General features: G+C 36.9%; 1 protein-coding gene and 1 pseudogene across 1 annotated transcript; one reads left to right on the forward strand and one right to left on the reverse strand.

The window, feature by feature from the left end:
* Positions 1-1,310: 1,310 nt before the first annotated feature.
* Positions 1,311-3,366, reverse strand: LOC107430017 (monodehydroascorbate reductase 1, peroxisomal-like; annotated as a pseudogene).
* A 1,005-nt stretch (positions 3,367-4,371) lies between these two features.
* LOC107430027 (uncharacterized) lies at positions 4,372-5,004 on the forward strand. Its single transcript, XM_016040811.2, has one exon. The coding sequence runs from the start codon at positions 4,372-4,374 to the stop codon at positions 5,002-5,004; it is 633 nt and encodes a 210-aa protein (XP_015896297.2).
* Positions 5,005-13,926: the final 8,922 nt, after the last annotated feature.

Genomic DNA, 13,926 nt, shown 5'->3' on the forward strand with positions numbered 1-13,926 from the left:
ATCATGGATTCCGTTATGTATGGAATGATGTATTCACATCCTTTCATTACAAAACAATGTATCCAGACCTTGCTGCTATTTATTATAAAATGTTTAAAAAACAAAGAATCATCAGTATAGACAATAATCAAGAATCAGAAGAAGATATAGACATTGATCCAGACGAAGATGATACTTACCAGTATGATGACGAAGAAGATCACAACATCAATAACATCCTGGAAGCCTAAAGTCATAACCAACATGAGGAATCTTTGATAGTACAAAGTTACTTTCAAAATTCCACTCACAAAAGCAGATCACGAGATTTACTGTTCACTCACTGTTTATGAACAGTAAAAGGAGCCGAAAGCATATCACTGTTCAATCACTATTCAATCAACTGTTCACCGACAAAGCACTGTTCAATCACTGTTCAATCAACTATTCATCAACAGGAATCAAGTCCTCCTTTGCCTATTTAAAGGAGCCTCATTTCCATTTGTAATCAAGTTAATTTTTTGGAAAAACTTGGAATAACGGAGTTTTGAGCTAGAGAGAGTTTAGAAACTTTCTGGCAGATTTCTTTTCTATTCTTCTCCTCCTCTTCTTCTCCAAGTGTAATCAATTTATTTATTTATTCTGAGTGTTGAGTGCTTGTAACACTTTGGTTCTTCGTAATCAAGTAAGCATTCATACATTTCATTTCATTATTTTCAATTATTTAATCATTTATTTTATATTGCTTGGCTGGTTCTACCGCCTTCAATATATTATTTATATTTCATATTTATTTTCATTATCATTCATATTTATTTATATTTATTTTATATATACATATAATTGTTATTATAAAAGGAAGGTGCTCACTGTTTAGTGAGCATCCATTGCCTATCCATTTAAATATGAGTCAAGTATTTTTAAATGGATATACAATGGACACTGGTAAACACCTTCTCCATAATAAATTGTGCCATGTATATTTATATAATTTCGCTATATATATATATATATCTATATTGACTATATTGTCTTCTTTTTTTCTTTTTCTTTTTTTTTTGTGTCTTATAATATTTTCGAAATTCTAAAAGTACTCAAATTTCCGCATAACTGTCCGTTAAAAAGTAGCACTTTTTCTTGTGATACAGGTGAAAAAAAGGGTAGCACTTGAAAGAAAGAAAATAATTGTATTTTATTTAACATTTCAGCATTTGCGTTCATAGACTATAAAAGTATAACATTGCTACTTTCATAAATGCATTAAAGAAGCATTAGCAATTCTTAAAAACAGAGTAAACATTAATCATTTACTACTTCTCTCAAAGTATATTTCATAAAGGCCCACCTGAGCCATACAAACCAGCAAGTAGCATCCCAGTTTCTTCAAGTTGATCTTTCTCAGCTTCAGGTTGGTGCCTAACAATTTTGGCAATTCCCTTGTTTTCTTCAGCAGTCCCTCCTTCCAAGAAATCTCCAACCACCTTTCCATTGTGATTCCAATATGTTCCAAACTTGGGTTTTGTAGATGAAGGCCTGGTGGTGGAATTATTTTGAATATCCTGAAATAGCACTGATTCTCCAACATTGTCTCCATAGGGAATGTAGCTACATCTCCAACAGCATAAACTTCTTGGACGCTTGTTCTGGAGAAACCATCAGTTTTGATGCCACTGTTTTCCTCCTCAACCTGTCCTTTGAATAATGCAGTTAGCGGCCATCTCCCAACACCAACAACAACAATGTCAGCTTGCAGCACCTCACCATTCTTCAGTTTCACCGCCTTTACCTGTCCATTCGAGTCAGCTTTGAATCCAACTGCAACTGTACCTTTGATAAGTTTAACTCCTTTTTTATCATAGCAGCGCTCATAGAAAGAAGCAATGGCTGGAGAGAAAAGCCGAGCCATGCACCAAGGTTCAGGGTAGACCATGCTAACATTGAACTCGTTGATTCTCATAGCTGCTCCAACTTCAAGACCAATGTATCCACCTCCAAGCACTACTACTTTTCCTTTCTGCTTTATTTTCATTGTTTCTACAAGCTTATCAGCATGTCTTATTTCTCTCAAGTAAAAGATATTTTTGGCATCCGCTCCTTGAATAACAAAATCTGTCAACTTAACTGCTGTGGAACCAGTTGCAATGCTCAAAGTTTGATATGCATAGATTTTTCCAGATGCACTGATGAGAGTCTTTGATGCAAGATCTGCTTTTACTATTTCTGTTCCAAGGATCAATTCAATCCCTTTTTCCTCGTACCTCTCCGGAAGCAGTCTCTCTTCTCCATTTCCAACACAGACATGGAAACTTGGAAGTCTTGCAGGTTCATGTGGGAATAAATATGACTTACTAAGTGCAGGACGTTCATAAGGTGCTACAGCTTCTTTGGAAATAATTGCTAGCTCCCCTGGCTGGAGCCCTTGTCTGGTAAACTCCTTTGCTGCATATCCAGCTGCAACACCACCACCAAGGATGATGTACTTAAAATTCTTTTTATCGAAGATCCCTCTGTGGTAACTACCTTTCTGCAGGATTCCTGAGCTTCTACGGTCTTTTTGTCAACCAGTTTTCCAAGATCTTCACATGATAGATACTTCTTTCTTCCAAGTTCTTTCTCAATACTTTGTATTTCACTGTTGACGGATTGAACATTGTTTAACCACTTTCTGACTTCTTCTTTTTCTTGTGTTCCTAAGGATACTCGGCATAAATTCTCTTGAGAATTTTCATATTCTCTTTGGTGCTTTTGTCATACTTTGAATATTTGTCAATCAGGGTTTCAAGCTCCAAAAGGAAGTTCTTGCATACAGGAAATTTAATAATGCTCATGATAAAGTCACTTGAATTTGCAAATGTTGGAATTTTATGTGAATAGAAATTTTTATGTTTAGTTAATTTTGTCTTACTTTGAATATTTGTCAAAGAGGGTTTCAAGCTCCCAAAGGAAGTTCCTGCATACAAGAAATTTAATAATGATCATGAGAATGTTACTTGAATTTGTTAATGTTGGAATTTTATATGAATAGAATTTTTAATGTTTAATTAATTATTTGGTTACCAATTAATTGGATTTAAATTGGAATGCAATCTTTCTATGGAAGAAGACAACTTTAGGCTGAAAAGGTTCTTTACATTTGGAACTTGAAGTGTTGTACTTCTTCATCAATAGGTGCAAACCTTATCTATTTATATGACTGATTTTTTACAATTAAAAAATATATAGACAGATTTATAGGAAAAATAAGTGATTTTTGATAGGAAAAATAATTGATTTTTATTTATTTGCACAAAGACAGAGTGTGCACAAAATTCATCGTGCTGTTTTTGAGGATTTAAAATGCTGCAATTCTCATAAAAAAGTCATTGTCACCTGAAAAACATTCGCCATTTAAAAAAACCTGCTTAACACCAATGTGGGGCGGAAACTGTTGTCCTACGGCTAGAGAATTAAATTCTTGTCCCCATTTTTATTGGTCTTTCTATTATCTTTTAATTTCTATATATATATATATGTGTGTGTGTTTGTATATAATATTGTTTTATGTGTTTTACTGTTTATGTGTTTATAAAAATAAGAATTATTATGTAGTAGAATCCTTATTTTTCATACAGTTAATTATTAAGGATTGCATCCTTAATAAAGAATTGGAAATTGATAATTAGATTTACATAGATACAAAACATAATATAGCAGGCCTGATCAAAGTAATATAGAGGGTGGTGTTGTAGATCCTAAAAAGTTCAAAGAAATTGCTGACTGGGTTTTTCATGAAACTTGGTTGACAGCTAAGTACTATGGCATAAACATGGAGCATACTAGAAAAAAAAATAGCTAAAATGGCTTTTCAGGCTGCTTTAAGCCTGAGTGTTAAGGGAGTTCTTTCCAATATCCTTTTCATGAAATGGAGGGAAGTTGCAGAAATAACTGTCGTAGGGATTGGGGTCTCTTGTTTTCTTATGTACATTGTTGAGTTTGTTACAATAGTGCCTAACTTGCTGCATATGGAGTTGCTGTTAGCTGACCAAGTCACTAGAATATTTGTTATGCTGTTAGCTGACCAAGTCTTTAGGATATTTGTTATGTTGGTTTCTTTGTGGCTGGAAATTAGAAAGCTGTTAGTCATGCCTTGTGTTTAGGAAATATTTTTGTTTTTCTGTTAAATGTTAGCTCTATATAAAGAGCAATGCAGCAAATAAAAAAAATATATTCTGCTCTTCAATTTTCTGGTGTCTTATAAAAAGAAATTAGTATAAGAGCTTTTTTCTTGAGGGATCTGTGAGCTGAGCCATCTTCTTGATAGATCTGTGAGCTGAGTGAATCAAAACACAAACCCAGAAACACAAAAACCCAAAGCCAGAACTTAAAAGACCAGAAACACAAAAACCTTCAAAAATGGAAGTTGAAACAACATTCTCTCATGTTGTTCCACCAGTTTTTGATGGTGATAACTATCAAGCTTGGGCTATTAAAATGATAGTTCATCTTGAGGCATTAGATCTGTGGGAGGCTGTAGAAGAGGATTATGATGTTCCACCATTGCCAGCAAATCCAACAATGACACAAATGAAGGCTCACAAAGAGAGGAAGACAAAGAAGTCGAAAGCTAAAGCATGTCTATTCTTTGCTGTTTCAAGCACCATATTTACAAGAATTATGAATCTACAGTTAGCAAAGGCTATTTGGGATTATCTCAAGAATGATTACCAAGGCAACGAAAGAATAAAAAACATGCAGGTGCTTAACTTGATCAGGGAGTTTGAAATGCTAAAAATGAAGGAGACAGAAACCATAAAAGACTATTTTGACAAGTTGCTGGGTAAGGATTTTTCTGATGAGCGAATTGTACAAAAAATTCTTATGACTTTGCCTGAAAAGTATGAGTCTAAAATTTCTTCACTAGAAGAATCTAAGGATTTGTCAAGTATATCTTTGGCAGAATTAGTAAATGCTTTACAGGCCCAAAAGCGAAGGAGAATGATGAGAAAAGAAGAATCTGTAGAGGATGCTTTTCAAGCAAAGGCATAAAATTCAATAGGAGGCAAAGACAAGAAGGACAACAAGAAGAAGAACAGTAAGAAAACTGAAAACAATGACAAAAAGGATGAGGTAACATATCCACCTTGCCCATACTGTAAAAAGACTAACCATCCACAAAGGACGTGTTGGTGGAGACCAGATGTCAAGTGCAGGAAATGTGGTCAGATTGGGCACATGGAGAGAATCTGTAAGTCACAACAACATGAAGGAAAAGCAAATATTGTTGTTGAGCTCTAATGATTAAGAGGAGTAGCTATTTGTTGCAACTAGTTTTGCAGCCAGCAATAGCTCTAATGATTCTTGGCTGATTGATAGTGGTTGCACACATCACATGACTAATGATATAGAGATTTTCAAGGAACTTGACAAAACTAAAATTTCCAAAGTAAAAATTGGAAATGGAGAATATATCTCAGTCAAAGGCAAAGGCACTGTGGCTCTAGAAAGCTTATTAGGTTTGAAGTATATTACTAATGTTTTATATGTGCATGACATTGACCCAAACCTGCTTAGTGTTAGACAACTGATTGAAAAGGGCTCCAAAGTTATATTTGAAGACAAATGTTGCAGGATTAGAGATGTAAAAGGAAGAGATGCTTTCAGGGTGAAAATGAGAGTAAAAAGCTTTGCTCTAAATCTGATGGAGGGTGAGCAGATAGCCTTTTCAAGCAGTGCAAACAATGTGGAAGTGTGGCACAGAAGGCTCGGGCATTTCCACCATGCTGGACTTCTATACATGCAGAATCACAATATGGTAAAAGGAGTACCATTACTGGAAGACAAACTTTCTGATTGTGTGGCTTGTCAATATGGAAAGCAAGTTAGAAGGTCCTTTCCTCAAACTACATGGAGAGCGACACGCAAACTTCAACTGGTACATACAGATGTTGGAGGACCTCTAAAAACATCTTCCTTAAATGGCAGTAAATATTATATTGTATTTATTGATGATTATACCAGATTTTGTTGGATTTATTTTCTTAAATTTAAATCCAAAGCTGCTAATGTTTTTTTGGAAATATAAAACTTGGGTGGAGAATCAAAGTGGTTACAGGTTGCAAACAATCAGATCAGACAATGAAAGGAATACACTTGTGATAGTTTCAAAAATATCTGTGATGAAGTCGGCATTGAGCACCAGTTTACAGCACCATATACTCCGCAGCATAATGGTGTAAGTGAAAGAAAAAATAGAAGTATTATGGAAATGGCAAGGTGTTTGTTGCATGAAAAGGAACTGCCAAAGAACCTGTGGGTAGAGGCTGCAAATACTACAGCTTATCTGCTAAATCGATTGCTAACTAGAGTTCTACAAAAAAGAACTCCATTTGAAGCTTTGTTTGGTTGCAAACCAGACCTGCAATATTTAAGAACTTTTGGTTGTCTTTGTTTTGCTCATGTGCCACAGGTGAAAAGAGATAAACTCGATAAAAAGACAGAACCGGGAGTCTTTATTGGATATAGTAAAGCATCCAAGGCTTACAAAATTTTCCAACCACAAAATGGAAAAATTCTTATAAGTAGAGATGTCACATTCATGGAAGACAGACAATGGAACTAGTGTTGAAGTGTGGCAATTTTGCCACTTGATGGTGCATGTCACCGGCTAGCATGCACACCTTGGTATCAAATCCTTTCCTTTTATGAGTTTATATTTCTTTGTATGTTTTTAATTGATGCAAGGTATATTTTGATAATGTTTTGTGCCTAAGTTATGTATGCAAAATTATAGGCAAGATTATGCACAAAAGAGTAGGAATGTTATGCTTGAAATGCCTATGGTGCTGGATTCATAATTTCCAGCAACATAGTTCCACTATTTATCTTATATCTCAGGTTGCAAATGGATTTTTGGGCTGACATTTTGAGGAATGTCTACAGACATATATAGAAGACTATGGTTTAAATTTCAGGTCAAAATGACATGGGAAAGTCCATTTTCTATTCCAAACAGATTGGTGTATCTGATGGGCCCAGTATGCAGAGTATGGGCCAGTTTTGGAGCTGTTTGGCCCATAATCCGGTTCCAGAACTTTCCTAGCTCTTGGAACAATATTTATTGATGACCAAGGATGCTTCAAACCAAGTTTCATAAGCAGATACAAAGGGGAACTAAGTAGGTGAAGCTAGTTTGGTTGTTTACCCAAACTAGTTAAACAATAGGAACTTAGTTCAAACCATGTGCCACTTTTTACTATATTTGGAATAGACATGTTGCAGCTGGTTTTTGACTCTTTTGTGTATGAAAAGTTAGGTGTTGACCATTTTACTTTTTAAATTTCAAATACTTTACTCATTTTGTAAGCTCACATGCTTGGCATGTGTGAACTAGTTGTAATTTCAAGCGTATATTGTAAAATGAATGAAATGGCTACACATCTAAGCCTTATTTTTCAAAAGCCAACGTGTTCCTCTTCTTCTTATCTCTTCTTCAACACCTTAGAACACTTTAGGAACCCTAAAAACCAGAAAACACCATAACCAAAACCTAAAAACACAACTCACACACAACCATTCCCAAGAGCATCACCAAAAGCTTGCTTGTTGCTAACACTTCAAGCTAGCTTGCTCTTGGTCATAACCTTCTCACCCCAACAAAGTGGTATCAGAGCAAGGCACATTTTTGTGAGATTTGTGAGGTTTTTTGGGCTGGTTCGTTCCTTGAGAGTGAAGAGATACTTGAAATCACAAATATATTTTCATATTCCTTCATACTAGAAAGCAACATTCACATGGCTTCTTCAAGTTTTTCAACTCCTTCTCCTCCTATCTTCAATGGGGAGAACTACAACATTTGGAGTATCAAGATGCAAGCCTACTTGAAGGCTTATGGTCTTTGGGAGGTCACCATAAATCCCCAAGAACCCGAGCCTTTGAGACAAGGGGCAACGGTCAACCAAATCAAGCACCATGAGGAGGAATTGGCTAAAGGTTTCAAGGCTCTCACCGCCATTCATTCTTGTATTAGTGATACCATTTTCACAAGGATAATGGCATGTGAGAGTGCCAAAGAAGCTTGGGACAAACTTCAAGATGAGTTCCAAGGGAGTGCAAGGACAAGGCAAATGCAAATCCTTAACCTAAGGAGGGAGTTTGAGACTATCAAGATGAAAGACAAAGAAACGGTTAAGGAGTTCACCACAAGGCTTCTTAATGTGGTGAATCAAATTAGGGTGCTAGGTGAAAGATTAAGTGACCAAAGGATTGTGGAGAAGGTGTTGGTCTCCTTGCCCGAGAGGTTTGAAGCTAAGATATCTTCATTGGAGGAGTCAAGGAACCTAAATGAAATTTCCTTGACCGAGTTGGTAAATGCCTTGCAAGCTACGGAGCAAAGGAGGAGGATTAGACATGAAGAATCAATGGAGGCTGCATTTGTGTCTAAACAAAATCAAAAGACACAAAATCAAAAGAAGAACAAGCTTAAGGTCATAAAGGAGAAAGGTGAAACTAGCAAACCCGAGAGGAAGTCCTATGAACCTTGTCACCATTGCAAGAAGAAAGGTCATCATCCAAGAAGGTGTTGGTGGAGGCCGGATGCATTTTGCCATAAATGCCAACAAAAGGGTCATGTGGAGAAAGTATGCAAGGCTAACAAGAAAGATAAGCAACAAGCAAGTGCTGCTAAAGATAATGCAAGTGATAGTGAATCGGAAGAGTTGTTTGTTGCTACTTGTTTTAGTAGCATCAAGAATGATGAAGGATGGATCATTGATAGTGGAGCAACACACCATATGTCTCACAAGCAAGAGTGGTTCACAAACTTGGATAGAAGCAGCCACAACAAAGTTAAAATTGGAAATGGAGCCTTGATGGAAGTGAAAGGCAAAGGAGATGTGGTGATACACACCACCAAAGGTATCAAAACTATCCATGATGTTCTCTATGTACCTTCTTTATGTGAGAACTTACTTAGTGTAGGTCAAATGCTTGAGAACAAATATGCATTACACTTCTCAAACATGACATGCACTATAGTTGATCCACATGGAAATGAATTAATGTGTGTTGGAATGAAGAACAAGAATTTTAGGTTGAATATGGATGAAAATGGTGCATCGGTTGCATTGAACACCAAAGTTGAGAACACCTCTCAACTTTGGCATAAAAGACTAGGCCATGCTAGCTTTAAGTCATTGGTAGGCACACATGAACTTGTTAGAGACATGCCATTGGTGGAGAAGCAAGAACATGTGTGTGAAGTGTGTCAAAAAGGAAAGCATACTAGGCTAGCATTTCAATCTTGTTCTTGGAGATCAAAGGAGAAGTTAGGACTTATACATTCGGATATTTGTGGTCCTATGAGTGTTCCATCCTTAAATGGCAGCAAGTATTTCATAACTTTCATTGATGATTACTCAAGAATGTGTTGGGTGTATTTCCTTGAAAGAAAATCACAAGCTTTGGAGAAGTTTGTAGAATTTATGAAGTTAGTGCAAAATCAATCCGATTGCACTATAAAGGTGTTAAGGACGGACAATGGTGGGGAATACACAAGTGAGGCTTTCAAACAACTTTGTAAGGATCATGGTATAGTTCATCAATTCACTACACCATACACACCACAACAAAATTTTGTGCAACAGCCCTTCCTATCTGATAGAAAAGGATCCCATGATCCTGAACCGATCTATAGTGTATGTGAAAGGAAAAACCGTACCATCATGGAGATGGCTAGATGTTTGTTGTTTAAAAGTGGCTTGCCAAAGAAGTTTTGGGCCGAAGGAGTTAATACATCCATCTACATCCAAAATAGGCTTTACTCCAAGTCTTTGAGGAGTAAAACCCCATTTGAGCTTTGGTTTGGATATAAGCCTTCTCTTGATCATCTAAGAGAGGAAAGCTTGATGAAAGGTCACAGGTTGGTGTTTTGGTTGGCTATAGTGATGTGACCAAGGGATATAGAGTGTATAACTTGGAAACCAAGAAACTTGTGATAAGCAGAGATGTGAAAGTTGATGAGGAAGCTAAATGGGTTTGTAGTAAGGAGGAGTTGGCTAGTATGGATGAAGACAATCGGCTTGAAGCTCATGATAATGATGAGGAACAAGGAAATGATGAAGGTGCTGCCCATGATGATGAATATGATGAGAATGAGCTAGAAATCTCCATAGGGGCTGATTTGGAGATTGGTGATGGTGTGAGAGGCACAAGACCTCTTAATGAGATTTATGAAAGGTGTAATGTGGCATTGAGTGATCCAATCAATGTCCATGAAGCTATGGTAAGAAAAGAGTGGAGACAAGCCATGCAAGATGAAATCGATGTGATAAACAAGAATGACACTTGGAGCTTGGTAACAAAACCGAAGGGAAAGAATGCTATTGGGGTGAAGTGGATCTTTAGGACCAAGTATAATCCGGATGGGTCCATAAATAAGCACAAGGCAAGGCTTGTTGTCAAAGGATATGCACAACAAGCCGGTGTGGATTATGGAGAGACTTTTGCACCGGTTGCAAGGATGGAAACCATAAGACTTCTTCTTGCAATTTCGGCACAAAAGTCTTGGAAAGTATATCACCTTGATGTGAAGTCAGCCTTCTTGAATGGAATATTGAAGGAGGAGGTCTATGTTGTGCAACCCGAAGGTTTTGTGAAGAAAGGAAGTGAAGAGAAGGTATACAAGCTACACAAGGCCTTGTATGGCCTTAAACAAGCTCCTAGGGCATGGTATGCCAAGATAGATGGTTTTTTGACAAAGCATGGATTTAGGAGGAGTCCTAATGAGCCTACATTGTATATTAGGACTCATGGTTGCATGGTGTTGGTGTCTCTTTATGTTGATGACCTTCTAGTGACCGGTGGTAATGAGAAAGAAGTGAGCAATTTCAAAAGTGAGCTAGAATTGAACTTTGAGATGTCTAGCCTTGGAGAGATGAAATACTTTCTTGGAATTGAAGTTGTCCAATCATCCAAGGGCATCTTCATATCTCAAGAAAGCTATGTGAAGGAGTTGCTCAAGAAGTTTGACATGGAAGATTGTAATAGCGTTGCCACACCTATGAATGAAGGCACCAAGTTGGTGAAGGATGATGATTCTCCAAAGGTAAATCCTTCCATCTATAGAAGTTTAATTGGTAGCCTTTTATATGTATGCTCTACTAGACCGGATATCATGTTTAGTGTGGCTGTTTTGTCAAGATTTATGCATAGTCCATCACAAAATCATCTTAGTTGTGCAAAAAGAATCCTAAGGTATTTGAAAGGTACTAGTGATTTTGGTATATGGTACAAGGATGGCATGAATGAAGCTTTGCTTGGTTATAGTGATAGTGATTGGGCTGGTTCTTTGGATGATAGCAAGAGCACATCGGGCTACATTTACACTCTTGGAAATGGTCCTTTCTCATGGAATTCCAAGAAGCAACAAACCGTTGCACAAAGCACCGCGGAAGCCGAGTATATTGCTTGCTCAAGTTGTGCTAATCAAGGTGTTTGGCTTAGGAAATTATTGGAGGACTTGAGCTTGAAGCAAGAGGAAGCCACGGTAATATTGTGTGACAATACTTCAGCAATAGCAATTGCACAAAATCCAGTCCAACATGGGAAAACCAAGCATATACCGGTCAAGTATCATTCCTTAAGGGAATTTGAAGCAAGTGGTGAAGTGAAGTTGGAGTATGTGACTTCCGAGGAGAACTTGGCGGATATCTTCACCAAGCCATTGGGAAAGAAGAGATTTGAGATATTGAGAGGACTTCTCAATGTCTCATACAAAATTGCCAAGGAGGAGTGTTGAAGTGTGGCAATTTTGCCACTTGATGGTGCATGTCACCGGCTAGCATGCACACCTTGGTATCAAATCCTTTCCTTTTATGAGTTTATATTTCTTTGTATGTTTTTAATTGATGCAAGGTATATTTTGATAATGTTTTGTGCCTAAGTTATGTATGCAAAATTATAGGCAAGATTATGCACAAAAGAGTAGGAATGTTATGCTTGAAATGCCTATGGTGCTGGATTCATAATTTCCAGCAACATAGTTCCACTATTTATCTTATATCTCAGGTTGCAAATGGAGTTTTGGGCTGACATTTTGTGGAATGTCTACAGACATATATAGAAGACTATGGTTTAAATTTCAGGTCAAAATGACATGGGAAAGTCCATTTTCTATTCCAAACAGATTGGTGTATCTGATGGGCCCAGTATGCAGAGTATGGGCCAGTTTTGGAGCTGTTTGGCCCATAATCCGGTTCCAGAACTTTCCTAGCTCTTGGAACAATATTTATTGATGACCAAGGATGCTTCAAACCAGGTTCCATAAGCAGATACAAAGGGGAACTAAGTAGGTGAAGCTAGTTTGGTTGTTTACCCAAACTAGTTAAACAATAGGAACTTAGCTCAAACCATGTGCCACTTTTTACTATATTTGGAATAGACATGTTGCAGCTGGTTTTTGACTCTTTTGTGTATGAAAAGTTAGGTGTTGACCATTTTACTTTTTAAATTTCAAATACTTTACTCATTTTGTAAGCTCACATGCTTGGCATGTGTGAACTAGTTGTAATTTCAAGCTTATATTGTAAAATGAATGAAATGGCTACACATCTAAGCCTTATTTTTCAAAAGCCAACGTGTTCCTCTTCTTGTTATCTCTTCTTCAACACCTTAGAACACTTTAGGAACCCTAAAAACCAGAAAACACCATAACCAAAACCTAAAAACACAACTCACACACAACCATTCCCAAGAGCATCACCAAAAGCTTGCTTGTTGCTAACACTTCAAGCTAGCTTGCTCTTGGTCATAACCTTCTCACCCCAACAACTAGGAGGAGTCAGTAAAGGAGCAGCAGTCTGAAATTCAACAAAATATGGATGATAACATAGATGATGAACCAATTAAAGGTACAAGGTTATTATCTAATATTTATGAAAGATGTAATATTGTTGTGTTTGAGCCAACAAAGTTTAAAGAAGCAGAGAAGGATGACAAGTGGGTTGAAGCAATGAAAGAAGAGCTTAAGATGATTGAGAAGAATGGCACATGGGAGTTGGTGGATCGCCCTCAACATAGAAAGGTCATTGGAGTCAAATGGGTTTACAGAACCAAATTTAATGCAGATGGTTCAGTAAATAAACATAGAGCCAGATTAGTTGTGATAGGGTACAGTCAAGTGTTTGGGGTAGATTTTTCAGAAACCTTTGCTCCAGTAGCTCGCTTGGATACAATTAGAATGTTACTTGCTTTGGCTGCACAAAAAGGATGGAAGATTTACCAGTTGGATGTAAAATCTACTTTTTTTAAATGGTTATCTTCAAGACGAAATTTATGTAAGGTAGCCTGAAGGATTTCAAGTCAAGGGACAGGAGGAGAAGGTTTACTTATTGAAAAAGGCATTATACGATCTTAAATAGGCTCCTAGGGCCTGATACAACAGGATCGATGAATATCTTCAAAGCCTTGGTTTTATTAAAAGTCCAAGTGAAGCTACGCTATATATAAAAAAAAAAAATAGATGCTAACTTAATTATAGTTTCTCTTTATGTTGATGATCTTCTTGTAACAGGAAGCAATGAGATGCTGGTGAAAGAATTTAAAGCCAAAATGCTAGAAGCATTTGAGATGAGAGACCTTAGCTTAATGTCTTATTTTCTAGGAATGGAGGTGAAGCAAGACCATCATGGAGTCTTCATAAGCTAAAAAAGGTATGCAAAAGAAATACTCAAGAAATTTCACATGGAAGATTGCAAAAGAACTAGCACACCCATGAATCAAATGGAGAAATTTAGCAAAGAGGATGGAGCTGAAAAAGTGTCTGAAAGCTTATATATGAGTCTGATTGGTTGCTTGATGTATCTTACAGCTACCAGACCAGACATAATGTTTGCAGTAAATTTGCTCTCAAGATTTATGCATTGTGCCAGTGAAATGCATTTTCAGGCTGCCAAACAAATTGTAAGATATATC

Source organism: Ziziphus jujuba, chromosome 1 (genome assembly GCF_031755915.1).
Source record: "Ziziphus jujuba cultivar Dongzao chromosome 1, ASM3175591v1".
In the NCBI taxonomy this organism is placed as follows: Eukaryota; Viridiplantae; Streptophyta; class Magnoliopsida; order Rosales; family Rhamnaceae; genus Ziziphus; species Ziziphus jujuba.